The following is a 17,999-nucleotide window of genomic DNA, read 5'->3' as shown; positions in this document are numbered from 1 at the left end:
GACTTTTTAACTAAAACGATTTTACTTACCTGTTTACAGGAAATGTCCCAGAGTAGCATCCAGGTATACTGCTCTGAGTAAGAAAAGTAATCTAACAAGTAACTTACCTGGTATTTTACTGAAAAGCCATTCAAGACTATGTACTGTAGGTACACAGTATTGCATTTCTCTGCACCGTCCTGTAAGTCAAAACAAAGTTCATATTCAATTCAAACTGTTTCCAAACTGCATTACTACTGTGCCATATGTATTGCGTACCTGTGCTTACCTGTGCCAGGCGTGCTTGGTTCTAGAAAATAAAATAACAAAGAATATTTTTATACAGAAACAATTGGTCTGAAGGGCAGTCTTCGAGTGTGTGAATTCATTTGCTGACTGAGTGTGTACAACAAATGCTTAACGCTGTCCTCTGATAAAGCCTTGCTGCTCGCCCACACTACCACAAATAGAGAGTGAGATGCTATCTACTTTTACCTCTGCCTACCTTTGGGGTTCCACTGGACTCTGTGCACATACCTCACTTTGGTATAGTATATACAGAGCCAGCTTCCTACGTTAGTCTAAGAGGAAAGGAGCTTTAAGTATTTCTCTTCACGTAGCACATCTGTGCACTCACCCCTCATCTGTAGTCCTCCCATGCCTAACGATCGGTTCCATCCTCCCTCGATGCCCGCTGCTTCCCTTAGTTTGTGTTGGTCGCCCACCCAACAATGCTTGGCTTACCTTTGTTGAATAAAGGGGCTTCACTAAGCTCCCGCCCTCTACCTGCTTGGTCACTCAGTAGGCTGGGGGTGATCCTTTAAGGTTTGAGGGACTATCCGTCACCAATGCCTACCTCCCACTGGGACAGGTAGCTGCAGTGAAACATGGCCGACCGGCTCTCTCACTGAGAGAAGGGCCCATGCACTACACGTCTAGTAGGTCTCTGTGAGCCCAACTCCCAGACCTAGCCGGGGGTGTGCTGTGGGAGAAACCACTCTGTTGATGGGAACTCAATTCCTGGGGTCCAGTCTAGTTTTGCATGCATCGTCAACTGCTCTGGTGTAGTCTCAGAAAATCTCTAATCACGGGCCATCTGTAAAGATTTTAGAGCAATGACTCTGGAAGGTTTTAAAGCTGAAGGTCTTTTGAGGTTGTCCTCACCGACTCCATTTACATGCCAGTTTATACAATTTGAAAGAAGTGAGCTTAACTTCTAATCCTCTCGTGCTGCGTTTGATCACTCTATAGATTGTTAGTTTCATCAATCAATCAGTATTAATAGAGCTCGACTTATCACCCCAGAGGGTATCTGGGCACGAAGGTTCTGCTGGTCTCCGTCGAAAAGCCAAATCTTGAGTCCCGTCCTGAATTCCACCAGTGAGGTGGATTCGCAGGTGGAGGACGGGTTCGTTCCAGGCCTTGGTGGCGAGGTGGGAGAAGGAACGGCCGCCACTGTGACTTGGGGGTGTGCGAGGGATAGGGATAGGGAGGCGGAGCGCAGGTGTCTGGAAGGTTGGAAGAAATTCAGGCGGTGCTTGATGTACGCTGGTCCCTGGTCGTGTAGGTCCATGTAGGTGTGTCCGCAGCTGGAACTGGTGTACTTAGTAAAGTATATTTTCAAATTAAGTCCAGAAAGTGTAACATTAGTTGGGGGAATCAAAATGTTATTACTAGTTTTTATCCCAATTTCATGAGACGGGCAGATACTAGAGAGGAAAGCACTTCAGGTCTCGAGTGGGGTATCGAGCGAGCTGTATGAATTACAATGTAATAGAAAAGAGGAGAGTGAAGCCATATGTAGGACCCGAAGAGCAAGCGTTTATTACATGGTGATCCCGCAAAGACGCACAAATACCTTTCATAACCGCTGGAGGATGAACAGCTGAGAGCAGTCCAGAAACTGGTAATAACCGCTGAATGATTCACAGTTGAGAGCAGTCCAGACTCTGCTGCTTTTGTAGATTCAGGTTTTAGGATTCGAGTCAATCATCGCCTGGTTTGAAGTTTGTCGGAGACATAGAACGCGTTGAGGATAACTCTGACACGCCTCCTTTTAAAACTATAAACTGTTTGCTCCCTTAACCTTAAATATATTTTTCTAAATTGTTCCATTTTTTGTGGGAGTTTGGTGTTAAAATTCAAGAGACAAGTTTTTATTTTTAACCAACAGATTTTTTTCTCTTTGCTGTTTTGAGTTGCAGCGAGGCCCCTGGGCGGAATGAGGAACGCATGGCCAAGGTGTGCTGACGGTCACTGCAGAGGAGGCCTTTAAAGAAGTGACGTCAGATTAGGTTTTTTTTCTTTGGATAGACTACATCAATTAACTCTAAATTTACCAACAGGACGACTGATGGGTTCTCGTTGGTACTCAATAAAGACAGTGACCACTTGCTCTGAAGTTTAAAGACCTTTGTGGCTACCTGGATCCTTACGCATTCCTGAGGGTAATGGGGTTACCTTGGAGAGGCAGGCTTGGGCTCACCCGACATTTTTGAACAGTATCCAGCTACTTAGCTTCGATTTGTCGCGGAAGTGACCCATACGGAAAGTCAGTGGTGCCGCACTGACCATGTGATACCTGGGATTGAATTATGGTCAGACCCCTGATGAGACGGACAATTCACAGCATCGGGTTTGCATTTGTTCCCAGTTGCAAGGTGGCTCCGATGCTTTGAGGAAAGTTGCAACACGTGGAGAACTCGCCCCTTCCAGCCCCATGACAGGGAGCATGGTTACCCAGCAGAAGATCCCCATTTATTTCAGGCATAGACTGTAGGGAAGGTGTAGGACACTGCAGGCATGTCTTACGAAGGGGACGTTAAGTCAATCGATTTTATCGTCCATGGGATATCCAGCGCCAAGACACTCAGCAGAGTAGCTGTGCGCTTTATAAAACCCCTGTTGACATAACATAACATATCCTGGGAAGGGACGCTGACCCATCTGCCGCAAGGAAGCGCCACACGGTGCACACACGCCTGCGACTGCCCAACAAACCAATAACGAGGAAAGACTGCGCACTTGCCGATGAAATACCTGTAAGACTTTCTGTTGGAGAAGAGGTGGGCTCAGCATGCTGGCCTCTAGAAGCACCCCCTTGCAGGTGCACCCCACAGAGACACCCTTACATTCTTATTTATTTCTGAATTTTATATAGCACTAACTTGACCCGAAGGTATCAGGGCGCTTTACAGAGGAACATGACGTGCTACATATAGAATAGATAAACTCCTGTAAAAAGAGTGAGCGAAGCACAGTGGGATATGTGAGCAAATAGCAGCGGATACCAAGGTACATAAAGCGTAAATAAAAATACAAAGCGTTTGTAGACGTAAAGAACTGAGGTAGTAAAGGGGGGGTTTCCAGGGTGGGGAGAGAGGTGCACAGTTCTCCCCGAGGTGGGAAACTAACACGGCAGCTTACACTCACGTTCAAGACAAAGTAGCACTTTATAGTAACAGGAGGTGCATAGGGCGAGCATAACAATATAAAGAAACAGCAAAAAGTGTAAATGAGCTACTGTGGGATATGTAAACACAGAAGTGCCAGAACCCGACTTACATGAAGTGTACATAAAAATACATGTCGACAATAAATAAAGGAGATCGAAAGGCAGCTAATTTCTTACGGTAATTGGGAGGGGGAGAATCAAGATTTTGACGTTTTTTTCTCCAGGATGTAGATTCACCAAGAAAGCCGAAATGACGGTCCGAGCACCGCGTAGGGAAGGCCGAACGTATCCCACAAGAGCCCGACGGAATCCATGACGGGTTCAGACTTGTTCCTATAAGAAGTCTGGGCTCTGGAAGTAGGGGGGTGCGGGAGTACCCACAGAAGAACAGTGTTGGAATTCGATAAGGTTCAAGAGCAGTAAAAATAGATGTACATTTTCTTTTTTTTTGTAACATTAGCTGTGCGCTCAATGGCAGGCGTCAAATGTCAGGTTATGTCTTCTGACAAATTGCTTTTTGTTCTTTTAAGCTGGGGTTTGGTTTTTACTTTTCTTTGACGGCAAAGACAGAATGTGGTTCAATGGGCTGTGACAGCCTTACTGGGGCACAGGGGTCGTGAAAGGAAAGGCTGCTGGATGCCATTGCTTCCAACATTCAACAACATTTAAATACATTAAATAAACCACACAAATACTTCAAAATACTTCAGCAGTTAGGATGGACGAGTGAGGCCACTTTTTAATTCTGAAGTGTGATGGAAGCAAAGGTTTTAATAGGATCAAAACAAATGAGACACTGTAGTGGGTGATGTGCGAATGTTAACTACTCGTTCAAACCAGTTGTCGTACGTTATCGTGTGTGCACTGCATAGTTTTGCTTGTAAAACTGTCTATGCGAATTCAGTGACCATTCCAATGGAAACCAGCCTGTGTGTAAAGCACCCACACCATGCTCTGGGGATATTTGTGACAATGTGCTCCAAAATGCACCACCAGCTACTTACTACATCCTTACCATGCTTCTACTCAATATTCGTGGCTCTTTTGCGGCACTTGTTCCTTGGGTAACGCTGGGATTTTTCAGTCCCTGCGACGTCAGGGAAGTAACGTTGGCGGTAGCACCCCCACTCTGAAAATACTTCCAGCACCACTGGGTAAGAGATATCCACCAGCCTCGAAAAAACAAGAGTCAAAAATGTTGTAGGGAACACAGGTAGCATGTATTTGTAAAAGCAAAAAGCGAGCTTGACGCTGAATGGGGTGAGCTGCTGCATGAAAGCGTACACTGCCAAATGCGACCTAGCATAATGCTGTTGTACGTCTTCTGCCTTTAGTCACTTGGTTAGCTCCTGTGTAAATCAAACTGCTGTTGCTAATAGCTTTATTAACCCCCTCCCCAGGTCATAAGTTGTCAGAAAGAAACTTTTTTGGGCCATATAATGCTCAAGAGGTACATGTTGGCTGCAGAGGTGGCTACCGTGAAGAGCCACAAAATGGAGGCGACGCGGACACCGCAGCTGGGCTGCTTCACTGGAGCGAGGGCTGGGACCATGGTTCTTGTAAGTGACCTCATTCTTAGGAACCCTTTAAGGTCCTCTCTGGGCGTCACAGCCTCTCTTAGAGGGGCTCATCTCAGCTGCCACATTTTAGTGGCCTTGAAGTTGATGAAATAAACTTCCTAACAGGCCGTTCCCAGACATTTTCAACATGGCGGAGTCAGACTCCATACAATGGACACAGCTGCTCCAAACACTGTTGATAGTTCCACAGAGGAGGCACCCATGGCTTTGCTCGCCTCCTCTCCACATATTCTTCATCTCAAGGCTGGTTTGGGGCTTTCCTTTGGACTCCTGTTTCTCACAAACAGGACTCACTTTTGTCTTATATTTTGACATTTTGATGTGAGAATTCATGGCCTCTGCAGAACTTTGCAGTTTTATTTGGGTAGTGTATGTGTTTGTTCTCTATTGTTAATTTATAATTTGAATGTTTAACTATGATGGACGTGTTAAAACAGCTATAGTTTTGTGTAGTTCCCATAAAACTATATAGGATCTGCGCATTTAGGCACCAGACGCTGCAGGGTTGTGTGCAGACTGTTTCTAGATACCCCTAACAAGTATGTTAGCCTGTATACCAGCTAGCCCACAGTGCCACTAGAAACCCCTCTTACCAAGGTGAGAATATTTCTTGGCAACTATCGAACATGACAACCCTGTTCCCTCAGGATCGTGGAAACTCTGTAATGCTTTTCGCTCAGTCACTCGTGCTCACTTTGTCTCAGAGAGATACACAGAATAAACGGTGGGGACGTTTTTCAATAAGCATTTTTCGAACCAGTATCATTCTAGTGTAAAATAGATGTGCTCAAGCAACCATTAGACAGAAACAGATACAAATGATTATAAACACTAACAGAGTAAAAGGACGGTAGATTTCTACTATCGCGCTAAAACAATAAATACATGCAAGTATATAAAATACATGACAGTAGAATGCGTACTCCTATGAAGCAACCCTAACCTACGTGCACCATCAGTGTACCTAAGTGTACCTATCATGTATGTAGGTGTAGAAGCCAAGAATCCCTCTAGGATAAAGTTAATCCCATTACCTGAAGTTAGAGACTGTGGGACCCCGTCTTGGTCTTGAGATGGCCACCCCACAAGGATTGTCAGACCACTGTGAGCTGGAGTGTCTGCATGCAGGAGCCTCTGCGTCTCGCGTCAGTGTGTCGTCATGGAAGTACTTTTCTCCTCTGACTACATCAGCAAGATATGGTGTTTATATACCCAAAGTGGTACCCTCTGGGGTTCTACCTTGCTGTGTCTTGTCAGACCTAGGATGACGGAAGGAATCACCCTTAAACATAGTGATTATGGAGGAGATGGTAGGCATGCGGAGTTTCCAAGAATTCTCATGCATAATGGATGAGGCTTGTTTTCAGGGAAAACCCCACGTCCTATAAGCAGTACCATAACTGGGTAAAAGGTCAGACCCAAGAACCGTTAGGTAGTGTAATGGTAGTGAAGAATATAGGTGAAAGGTTAGGTGACTACCTGAGCCTATATTGAGGTACCCATATGGAACATAACTATAGTTTGCTTTTAGTCTGTAAAGCTTTGTGCACAGGTGTGTGCCCTCAGGTGTGTCACTAGTATGCACACAGACGTGCTGAGTTGAGGCGAGCACCCGGCATTGTGTTGGAATGATCTGAGGTCTGACTTTGCTGCCCCCCCTGTGCTGTACAGAATCGTGCTGAGGTGAGTACACTACTATGAGCCGCACTGTGTGGACACAGTACCCCTTCTCCCTACCTTGACTAAAGTTGGTTGGTTTATCCCCTCCCCAGACTTCCAATGCCAGCTCCGATTGGTTTATTGGCCGTGATCTTGTCTCCGCCTCGCAGATTGAACCTTCTCACAGTATTGGGGAGTTTGTCCTGAAACCTTGGGGCCGATGCTACAGCAGACTTCCTCTAACCCACCCCACAAACATTGCCATACTAAGATGGGGTTCCAGCTGGAAAAGCAGAGTGAAAGTGTTGCAGTGGGAGAGGTTTGCGTCTCTGTCCCATGAAGTGATGTCATAGAATCATATTAAAAGGAATGTTTTTTTTTTAAAACTTCTGTTACGTAGCCTTCACTTTGAAAGATTCCAGCTTTGTTCTTAAAATGTACAATAGTTATTTTAAACTTGTTGGTCATCAGGGTGAACTTTGAAGCACCTGAGATCTTTTCAACAAAGTCATTGAGCTCTGAGCCTTCTAAAGGACTTCAAAAACATTGGGAAGATAGATAAATACAACAGTGATTTCTTGTTCTATTGACACTTATTTGTGAACTAAAAGCCCGCCGCCTTCCAATAAAGACACACAGTGCAAAGGAAACCTGCAAAAGGTCTACGGGCGCATTGCTAATTTTCGCATGAAAAATGACGTGTACCACTGCGCAAAATTTGCATTTCTCACATATTGGTGTGAAGACCCACCCTTGAATAGTAATTAGGCACTTTCATATGCAGAAAAACGTGGTCTTTATGCCGGGTAATGGCGTGTCCTAGCTTCGGCCTCATAAGACGCTTCAAACGTTTTTAAGTCTGAATGGCCAAAAGTCCTCCAGAAACGTGATCCGGTGAGGCAGAGACTTCCAGGATTTAAAACTAGATGTACTCGTACGTAGTTCCATCGAGGTCCCGTCGCCGTATCTGCCCCATTAACTATATCCCCCTCCTGGGTAGCTCTATCCCCTCCTCTGTGCTGTCTTTCTGCCTTCAGACATAAAAACTATAAATCACAAGTGTTCTGTTCACACCACACTTGGCTATTGATTGCCATTTTGTGGCATCCAAGTGGTTTCCTTGAAACGTTGTAGGCAAGGACGCTGATCTGGGAACCCCTGCTTCTGTTGTTGTTGTGGCTGTTGCATTGGTTTCATTCTGCTGGTGTAATGTTAATATTCCAGCTGTATGTATGTTAAAGGTGTATTGATGGTGGGTGACTTCAGCCATCCCTTGTTGATAAAAATGCTGATCGAATGGCCCTGTTTTTGTATCCTTTTCCAGCTTATCACTGCAAGTGTGTGGACCCCTGGCTGACCCAGACCAAAAAGACCTGCCCCGTGTGCAAGCAGAGGGTGGTGCACGCGGCTGAGGACTCGGAGTCTGACGAAGAGGTCCAACGAGGGGCTGACGAGGAGGAAGGTGAGGACGAAAGGGACTCTGAGCGCACTCCTCTGCTGCGGCCTTCCTCGTCCACTGGGACGCAGTCCTTCGGCAGCATGGCCGAGTCCATGGCGCATCCTGATGACGAGGAGGTGGATTCATCTGACGAAGAGGAGGAAGAGGATCACTCAAGCAGCCATTTCAGGGGAGCGGATACTCAAGACGAGACTCTGCTATCCGAGCCGCTGCCCGTCCATGGCTCGATCAATGTTTAACCCACCTCAGAACCCCACCTGTACCTAGGGCTCCTCACTAATGACACATCTGGCTTTATTACTTGTGTTAAATGCAGATTGTGTGACCACTAAACGGATTGCTGGGGTAGCCTTTAGCCACAGAACTGGAGAGGAATTGCACCAGGAAGTGACTTGAGCGTCTGCCATAATGTGATAGTGTTAGAGAAGGCGGGAGGCCCTTATGGGTTCCTGCTGCAGCACATTACTTTTTAATGCAGGGAGTGGACTGCTACTTTATTGGGGGAATAGAAAGGGTAAGTAGAATCCCACCTGTTTGCTTCAATGGTGGAGGCACCCTGACCATAATCCAGTATTACTTCCTTTAAACCGAGTCTTGGCAAATGATCATTTGCCTTCAGGGCCAAGAATCTTCAGGAAGGAGACGACCACCGTGCATCTTGGCCAAGAGTTGATTGGGTCTTGACCAAGCTTGCTTTGGAGGAGCCATATTGCTGGGGTCAGGGCTCCTCCTGCCCCCCTCCCCGCCCCCCAGAAGGGGAAAGATTATTTGCTCTGAAGGACACAGCTTGATTCAAGACCGCATTCTGTGGAAGGGGCAGATTCCTTGGCTCGTGGGTAAGCATGTCGCAGGGGAAAGGTCCTTTGGATCATGACCAAACATGCTCTGGACGGATCGTATCCCTTGCAGTATTGCCTTGAAGGCTCTGGAGTGGACAGATTCATGGGTCTTTGCCATTCATGCTCCTCAAAGGACGCAGATATGCAGCAAAAGAATATATTTTTGGGGGTCCTGACATTGCATGCTCTGGAGTGGGCAGTTTCCTTGGCTCCTGGTCAAACACACTCTGGAGAAGACATAGTCCTTGGCCAATTTATTTTAAAGAGGGGGGTGGGCAGGTTTTTCTGACTGCAGCCAAACCCACTCTGACGACAACAGATGTTTTAAGGTGTTGGCCAATCATGGCCCAGAGGCGATATTTCACGGGACACGGCCAAGCATGCTCTTGCATGTGTTGGCTTCCATTGGTTCTAGCGAGGCATGCGTCTTACGGTGTCACTGGCATTGCATTGGGGTATGACCACGGGGTATCTGGTCATATTCAGTATCTTTCGCCTGGGTGAGCAGCAGTGTTTGAGTGAGTGCAAGAAAAGGAATTCGTCGGATCCCTTTTCACGTGCAGGGAAGTCTCGGCTTATTGCTGTCTGAATTAGCCTTCCCTCTTCGGGCAGAGGACTCCTTCCCTTGGGTTATCGCATTCATTTACCTCTGGGTTACGTTGTTTTTCCAGCAGTGCCAGATCGTTCTCTGGCCAGAACAGTATTGAGCCGTTATTGTCTTTGATGAAGCACGAGCCCTGTCGCAAGTACCTCATGAAGATATGTATTCCATGAGCAGCCTCCGGTGAAGGGACTCCTCCTCCTGGGGTCTTGAGTAGAAGCAGCACATAGAGTGGTACTTGTGTGTGCTCAGCATGCCCCAGTTGAAGGCTCTTTTCATATGGGGGCGACTCCTACTGGGGTCCTGAGATGAAGCACATTGGGTGCGCTCAGCGGGCCCCAGCAGAAGGCTCTTTTCATATGGGGGCGACTCCTACTGGGGTCCTGAGATGAAGCACATTGGGTGCGCTCAGCGGGCCCCAGCAGAAGGCTCTTTTCATACGGGCCGACTCCTACAGCTCCAGGACTATAAAGGGTGCGAGTAGCCTGCTATTCCAAGGAGCAGTGGGACAGGTTCCACATGAGGGACGGTGTAAGAGCCCTCCAGGGGAAACCTCTTAGGGCTAGGCCCAGTGTTTACCTGAAAATCTTTAATTATTCTGAAATGGGACATAAATGTTGCTTTCTGTGTCTTCCTGGGTATTTTCACATTGTGTTGTTTCTGGTTGAAAATCTTCAGGAAGACCCCATGGTTCAGTGCAATCGAGTGCTTTGACCAAAAGAGGTACGAAGGGCGTTTGTACGCCTGGTCATCTTGAGAACCGGAGAGGGCCTAAGCCCATTAATGGGACCACAGGTTTCTTCCGAGGAGTCCATGTAGATCCTGTGCCGATCTCGTGTGAAGTCTTTCGGTTTATTTCTTCCTGAAAGATTTTGAAATCCTGTATTAGTTGATGGAAAATAGATATGTTAATTTTTCTCCCGATACCCTTTATCCTCCACCCTAAACAGAAGCATTTGCTGCTCAGAGTAAGTCATTCCACCACTATATTATTGATGCCATAGTTGCTTTGAAAATCATTTTCTTTGTGCTGTGTGTTATGCTTCGCCCCACTCGTCACTCGTTTTGTAGTGGGGATGTCGTTAGTCTGCAGAGCCGCACCCTTCATCTAGCCGAGGCGCGGGGTAGAGGCATCGTGTGACTGGACCCCTCTCGCTCCCTTCTTCAGGAATGAAGAGTTCTTTTGTTCCTCGTGTATACAGAGAGCCGTCAGTTCCTGTGGTGTATTAACCACCTCTTCCCACTCTGAGGCAGAGAGACGGGTGCCATCCCTAGAGGGGAACCACAGTGGGGCCAGACATGATGGGACCATCTGCACTGCTCAGGAGACCTAGTTAGAGGTAGCAGCTGGGGTCACTTTCCAAGAAGTGTGTGAAGAGCCTTGCTGAAGTCGTCAGGTGGCGGCTGCTCGTACAAGGTACAGGTGACCTCCAAGACACTACTGGTGCAGAGTTACAGGTAAAAAGGCAGAATCTCTTAGTGCAGAGTGTTCAAACCGCATGGCTCATCTTGTTGCGATGCCTGCTTCCAAGGCAAGGGTAGTCATGTAGCTCTGGCCATTATTACGCTCCTGCGTATCCAGCAGTCAAAATGTGAACATGGGTTTCCTCACAGGGGCATACACTTTGACTCCGTTGTGAGGGATGAACTTACTTTAGAAGCCATTTTTTCCCATTCCATGTTGAATGGTGGCTCCCTGAGCATATGATGCGCTGTAATTCCTGTGTCCGCCTGCATCCCATCGAACACCATTTCTCCCGGCTCTGAAGCTTCCTCCAGGGCCTGTATTGCTGTGCACAGGGGTCTTCGACATTTGGAAGTAATGCAGATTGCAGAATAGCAATCTGAGGATGGGAGAAGTGGTGCAAACATGATGATGAACGTCTGGTTAATCATTACCATTATTGGGGATGAGTGAACTCTGATGTCTCTAGACAACTCCTTTCGCTCTCTCCGGTGGATGCCTTTTCGTGACGTTGGAGCATGCTACAGCTGGGCCAGCTGCGTATACGCTAGGATGTCTATATAACTTTGAATCGTTGGCCACCTTAGACTGGCAGGCCATCATACCGAGCTGCGTTAGTTGTAGCTGTCTATAAGGACCCAAACCCTATCCAGGCACATCATTCGACACCCTGCATGTGTGCGGATTGTCAGCCTAGCGTAATCTTAAAGAAGAATGTGCGACAGTAAGGCTGCGGAATTGACTAATGTACTGAAGTGGTTCCTAATGTTCACACAAGTAATCACAGAGCTGCAAGGTACTGCTGGAGGAGCATTCTGGAAGCACGTTGATTTTATGAGATTGGCACGCCCCTCTGGTGGATACACCTCGCAGAACCAGTGAGTTTATAGTAGACCTCCTGCGGGGAAGGCTACACCCCCAAATCATTTGCGTTCTCACATTCAGGGGCACCCACACCTTCATTCACCATAAATAATGCTTCGTCTTTCTTCCAGTGAATGGCTAAAGGAAGGTGGCTGTGGTGGTTAGGGAAGGGACGGGCTGAATGAAAAGGGTGTTTGCAGCCTCATCCGAGGTCTCCACACAAGTGGTAGTGTTTGAATGGCGCTCATCGGCTCCTCTCCAAAGGGGCATCCCGTAGCACGTATCATCTGCTTTGTAGTGTTGACCTCTTGTAAGTGGGGTTGACACTGTCTTGTGGAGGAGCCAGATGTGGGCTCTGTACTCATTAGGAGACTTCTCCCATAGATTGGTGCCTCAGAAAGCTGGAGGGGGAAAAAGAAAAAGCCAGGATTGGTGTTCAGGCGGCTCAAGTATTCCACACATCCTAAAGTTAGTGCAAATCTTTCTGATTGTGTTCAGTAATTCTAGACACCCTGTTTCCACATGGAGCCCCCAAAATAGTGATCACTAACAACATTACTAAGAAGCCATGACTCATGGACCTTTTCTTTGATGTAGCCCATGCCTGTTTAAAACCTTTTTAAAATGTTAATTGCATTACTTACTACTGCACACTACTTGCAGCCCTTGTAATCCAAATCTTTTATATATAACAAAAAACAATAGTTGGAAATAGAGAACCTCAACGGTGAACCATGATGCTTTTCAGGGGAAGTATATTCACTCTTGCACGCTCGTGTCATTGTTGTCTGATGGCTAGACAGGTAAATTGTAGCGTCGACGTCTTGGGTGGAAAGATAGAAATGGGCAAATATTAAATCCGCCAAGACTGAGAATCGGACTCTTCGCCTTTGCACACTTTATGGACTTTGTGTCACCCCTCACTCCCTTTTGTATCTCCTTCTTATGCCCCTCTCTTTGGGTAGAGAGGCCATCACTATCCCCACCAGAGCGGTTCATCGGCAGCAGCGCCCTCCTTCAAGCGTCTTTCCTGAGAGCCGCCTGGTAGCGTTCCTAGGATCCTCCCACCGTAGTCTCCTCCCACTACCGCTCGCCCACTGAGCGCTTCAACCTTCTGATCAGAGCGCCCGTACCCTCGCCACCGCTCCATTGTATGCAATACATGGAAATCATGTATTGTCACTTGTCCTGGAATCAGACTAGTCTACTTTTTGTATTTGTTGGATGTTTACTAATTTGTCGTGGGTTTCACGGAAATGCCAATAAACATGCCAAATATCTTTTTCCAACTCAGTTCATTTACAGCCTGTTCTTGCACCTGTCCTGTAACTCTGACTTTTTCCAAGTGATTATTTGATCATGCTGGCAAAGCTAAGCGCGCGGCTCAGGGCTTTCTGGTTGTATGGTTTGCACTGTATGTATTGATGTTGGGTGGTAAAGTGTAGATTGCTCTGCTATGCCATGTGGTAACAAATGTAGCATTTTGAGGAGAGTGGGCAGAGAGCCATCAGTCTAAGTCTTGTTAAAGAATTTGGGATCAAAGGATAAGGTGCCTTTCTTGTCTCGAGGCAGGAGCAGGACCTCCTGGGAACCCCAGCGTTTCGCTGCTGAACAGCTGTAATCTCAGTTTGTGAATCTCGTCAGACTTCTGATCAGGGTTTTGGTTACTGAGCAGGTCTATGCAGGAAAAGCGATGGAACAGATATTTACTTGTGATCCGACCGTCTCTCCTTCATTGCCTCGCAATGGAGATCCGCTGAGATGATCTGTTATCAGCAGAAGTGACGCCTGCTCATGAGGGAGAGATATTTAAAGAACCTACCACTTGGGTTACCTTTCAGAGAGCGGAGCTTGGGTGGGGTTTGATTTCAGAGGGGGGTTTGTCCATCGTTGAAAACTCAATCACACATGTTTGGGGTCAGGTCGGACATGGTCACGCGCTTGAGCACAAGCTCGGGGAGACTGCAGACATTCATGTGGGGCTACCGACAAAAGCTGTGTAGTTAAAATCAAATGTGATCCTTTCAGAAGCAGTGAACCAATCACCAAAGAAGTCGAATGGAGTGGGACAGCCATTGCCAAAATGTAGTCCGATCTGGTTACAGTGTTAATAGTACATTAAAGAATTTACCATAAGTCCTCCATGGTCGAGATATAACACAAATGAGCTTATAGACTGGGATTTAATGAACTGAGAATAAATATCCACTGTTCTTAGTCCCCGCCACCTCTTGGAGAAGAGTTCAGCACAGTGTGCCATAGAGGTCGTCAAAGCTACCTGCGACAAAGCAGTTCACGCACATCATTGCAGTCAGGCCCCTGGCTCCCTCGGGGTACCTGAATGACCGTGTTAAAGTAACTTTGTGCTCAGTCTTGTGCTGGCCAAGGTTTGATCTTAGATGCAGAGGTACCCCCCCCCCCCCCCCGCCCCCCCAGATGGCACAACTTAGGGTATTAGCTCACCAGTGTGCCCATGAAGGTTTGACGTGGCACCGAATCACCACAGTTTGTCCTTGTTGATGTGATTGACATGTTGAATGTCCCACCCACCTGGAGCTTGAGTCTAATGATTTAGGAAGAACTATGATGTGATGGTATGAAATCTTTTTTTCAAAAGGAGTTCTGTCCTTAAACATTGCAGGGTAGTGGAATGGTTCCTACAATTTCCTTACTGTCCCACTGAGACCCGTTCCTCTAAAGAGGTATGTTCGACCTTATCTTGCTCATTACATCTGCCTTCATCACCCTTTTCTCACCTTCCTTGGCTGCTCATAGCTGAGATCTAGGACAGAACGTGTCCCTCCCTCCATCACTGTTCACTCACCTTCCTTAGGTCTGGTCTTAGCTCACATCCAGGACAGCCCTGGTCTTCGCCTCCATCACCCCTCTCACCTTTCTAGTCTTAACTTGTGTCCTGGACAGCCCTGATCTTTGCTTCCATCATCCCTCAGTCACCATCCTAGTGTCTGGTCTTAACTTGTATTCAGGACAGACCTGGTGTCTGCTTCCTTAACTCTCCTTCCTAGTGTCTGGTCTTAGCTCAGATCCAGGACTGACCTGGCGTCTGCCCCCATCACCCTTCACTAGTACCTGGCCTCAGACACACAACAGCCATTGCCTCTGCGCCATGGCCATCTTAAGCAGGTGAGTGTAGCAATGAGTGGAGCAAATATATACTATAAAATTGTGATCTGCTTCTATCCACTTGCTGGGAGTTGCAGAGAAAAGTGAGCAAGAAGAATCAGTAATGTGGCAGTTGTATTATTCCGGTTTGGTAGTTTAAGTGGTAAGTTTGTAGTTTCACTGTAAAAATAGTACCTGTCTCGATTAAGGGGCTTCCTTCCTTGTGTACAAGTCTCAAGGGGGCAAACCCAGGACCTTTTTCTGCCATAACTGGAAGTGAAGGCAATAGCGTTATGCACTTTGTACTTGTGACTGCTAAGGCAGCCCTCACGAACTTACTTCCACTCTGTACAATGTTTTGCAAAATAATGTGTACCCTTATAACTCGTCTGCTGTCATTTCATTGTGTACACAGTGTTGTATTGGTACATTCTGAATTGTAACTTTTATAAATCATTTCTTAAATAACAAACCTTCCCACAGCCACTTGTTATGTTGTTATATATGTATCTGTATAGATCTACTGCTAAGCCCTTCTCAGCAACCCCATTGGCTTGTAGGCAGGGGATTTGTTCATGTTTAGTTTCTGGGATTTGGGAGAACATGGATGTCTTGAGTTGTGTTTGCCAAGGGAGAGGGTTTTTTGGGGGTAAAGGTCAAGTCCTTGCTTAGTTTCCTAAACCTAGAAGCATGTTGTGCTGCGGAAACAGGTGACTGTTCTTTCTTTGACACCTAGAATTATGGGGTGTTGGGGGTACATTTAAATTCTATGTTGCTTTCCTGTAACGTATAATTTAGATTAGATTGTTTGTGCAACTCTTTAGGCAGTTACTTTCTATATATGCGAAAGGTGGTTCTCATCAATGAAATGCTCTGCTCCTTACCTTAACCCCTTCCATGCTCATGACGAGCTCAGCTCGTCGTGAGGCACAGTTGAGCTGTGCTGATGACGAGCTGAGCTCGTTATGACACCAGCAAAATGGCAATTTCCAGCACAGGGGAAAAATAACCACAGCAGCGATGTGGTTAATTTAAATCACACCTAAGTCCTTGACTTCTTGTCATAGTCTTTGCATAATGAGTTATGGTCTGGAACCAGGCAAGCAGGCTGGCTCTTTAAATGAATTTTAAAAGCTAAGCCTTTCTCCTTACTATGAGGACGTAGCACCTGCCATCTCACCCAGAAGAAATCCCCAAGCTGGAACACAACCGTGAAAGACAATACACTAAAGCGAGAGCAGGGACACCCTTCTGCAAGAAGGAAGAGCCGGGACTCCATGTAATGAAGATTACAAGTAAGTCATTAGAGCAGTGCCTTTACATCCTTATTTCTTGTCACAGTCCTGACATTTTGAGGATACACTGATATTCTGAGTGGTGTTGAGTTTAGCGCTTGCCTGTCCCGTCCCCCGTCCCCCCCCCCCCCCCCCCCCCCCCCCCCCAAGTCGTGCCCAATCATGTGTACTGTTTGCAGAGAACCACATAGGAAGGGAAGTGGTTTTTGATCAAATGAAAAGCCACAGAAGGCTCTCATGGTAAGCCAATCGTTTGGGATTGTGAAACTATCCACCATCAGACGGCAGTAGAGGCAGATGTGTTACCAATGAGCCAGTATGTACTGAGGGGTGAGAAGACTGAAACCAGCAACTACAGGCACGCCTACACCCGCAGACACATAGTCGCCCAACTCATGGGAGCAACATTGATTCTCTAGTATTGGATCTTTCATAGATTCACATGCTTGAATCATTCCCGTCTTAGAAATGGGAGTCCCCCGGTATAACTAGAAAGAAGTACAATGTTAATTAAACATAGCCTAGAAATGGTATAGAAACTTCACTTTAGTAACATATCCTAACCAAGCCCCAACCAGTGAGGCTGCAGCACCCTCAAGAAACTCCCCCTCTGAGGCTTCCTTTCCGCAGATTTTCTACCGCACGTGGTTTGCAGGGAGTCTCCTCTGAGCTCTGCTCAGTTGATCTATATTTCTTGCTAAATACTGAAGGGTTACCATTCATACAGTTTGTACTATAAACATCCTACCATCTGCTGGAGACATCTGACTGTCTACAGTGTCAGGCTTCACTAAAAAAGGACTTTTCAGTCCATGTGGAACCTGTGGGAAGATGAGGCTACACTCTGAAGACCAGCATGAGGACGGCATATACTGGCTCCTCCCCTCTCAAAAGGTAAAGGAATGTAAAATATGGAATACATTTTCCTCCAAATCCTGAAAAGACCGAGAAAAAAGATTGTTATTATGGCTTCAAAAGCCAAAGACACCCCAGTTTCAGGGTAAGATCATTCTACCTCTAATGTTGTGCTTAGCCGCTTGGACTACTGAAATGGGCTGCTCATTTCAGCTAGTGACACCTTACTTAGCAGACTTCAAGTTGTCCAAAATACAGCAGCAAGGCTAGTCCAGAATGCGCCACCTAGGTCGCCATCACGCCCTCTGTTGGTGAAGCTCCATTGGCTGCCTATCCGCCAATGGATCAAGTTTAAAACCTGCTGTGTTATCCATAAAGCGCTCCAGAACATGGGCCCCTCCTATCTTGCGGAGAAATTTACACTTATACCCCTTTACGTGCTCTCCGCTCCAGCAGTAAACTTCTTCTTGAAGTTCCTACTATTAAGAGGGCAAGATTGGGAGGGAAGGCCCTCCTACCTTGGCCCTCGCCTCTGGAACGAACTTCCTGTTTCTCTCAGACTATGTCCAGAACACGCTAAGTTCAGGAAACTGTTAAAGACCTTCCTGTTCCGCACTTACTAAGTATTCTAGGATCGTTGGCCTCTTTCAAGTGTTCGTTTAAGCGCAGAGATACTCCTTCGGGAGTTAATACTAGCGCTATATAAACATATAAATAAGTAAATAGAAGTTTCTGGTTGGCTGAAGGGATGCCCCCAGCCTGGCAGAACCTTCCACACTCCCACACTACACTCACTGTATAACCGGTGCTTACCCTTGGGTAGCTT

The 17,999-nt window shown here is 46.7% G+C and overlaps 1 protein-coding gene across 1 annotated transcript in view; it reads left to right on the top strand.

Annotated features, from left to right (window-relative positions):
• The window catches only part of RNF167 (ring finger protein 167), a 280,393-nt gene extending 264,888 nt beyond the window's left edge, over positions 1–15,505 (top strand). Inside the window, exons 10-11 of the mRNA XM_086946212.1 lie at positions 7,997–9,893; positions 9,960–15,505. Of these exons, the coding sequence (XP_086802338.1) occupies positions 7,997–8,370 (374 nt within the window). The 3' untranslated portion in view covers positions 8,371–9,893; positions 9,960–15,505. The remainder of the gene's footprint in view (positions 1–7,996; positions 9,894–9,959) is intronic.
• Positions 15,506–17,999: the final 2,494 nt, after the last annotated feature.

This window comes from Lissotriton vulgaris, chromosome 12 (assembly GCF_964263255.1).
Source record: "Lissotriton vulgaris chromosome 12, aLisVul1.2, whole genome shotgun sequence".
Lineage (NCBI taxonomy): Eukaryota > Metazoa > Chordata > Amphibia > Caudata > Salamandridae > Lissotriton > Lissotriton vulgaris.
Note: the sequence above shows the minus strand (reverse complement) of the source record. Positions and strands in the feature narration are given on the sequence as shown.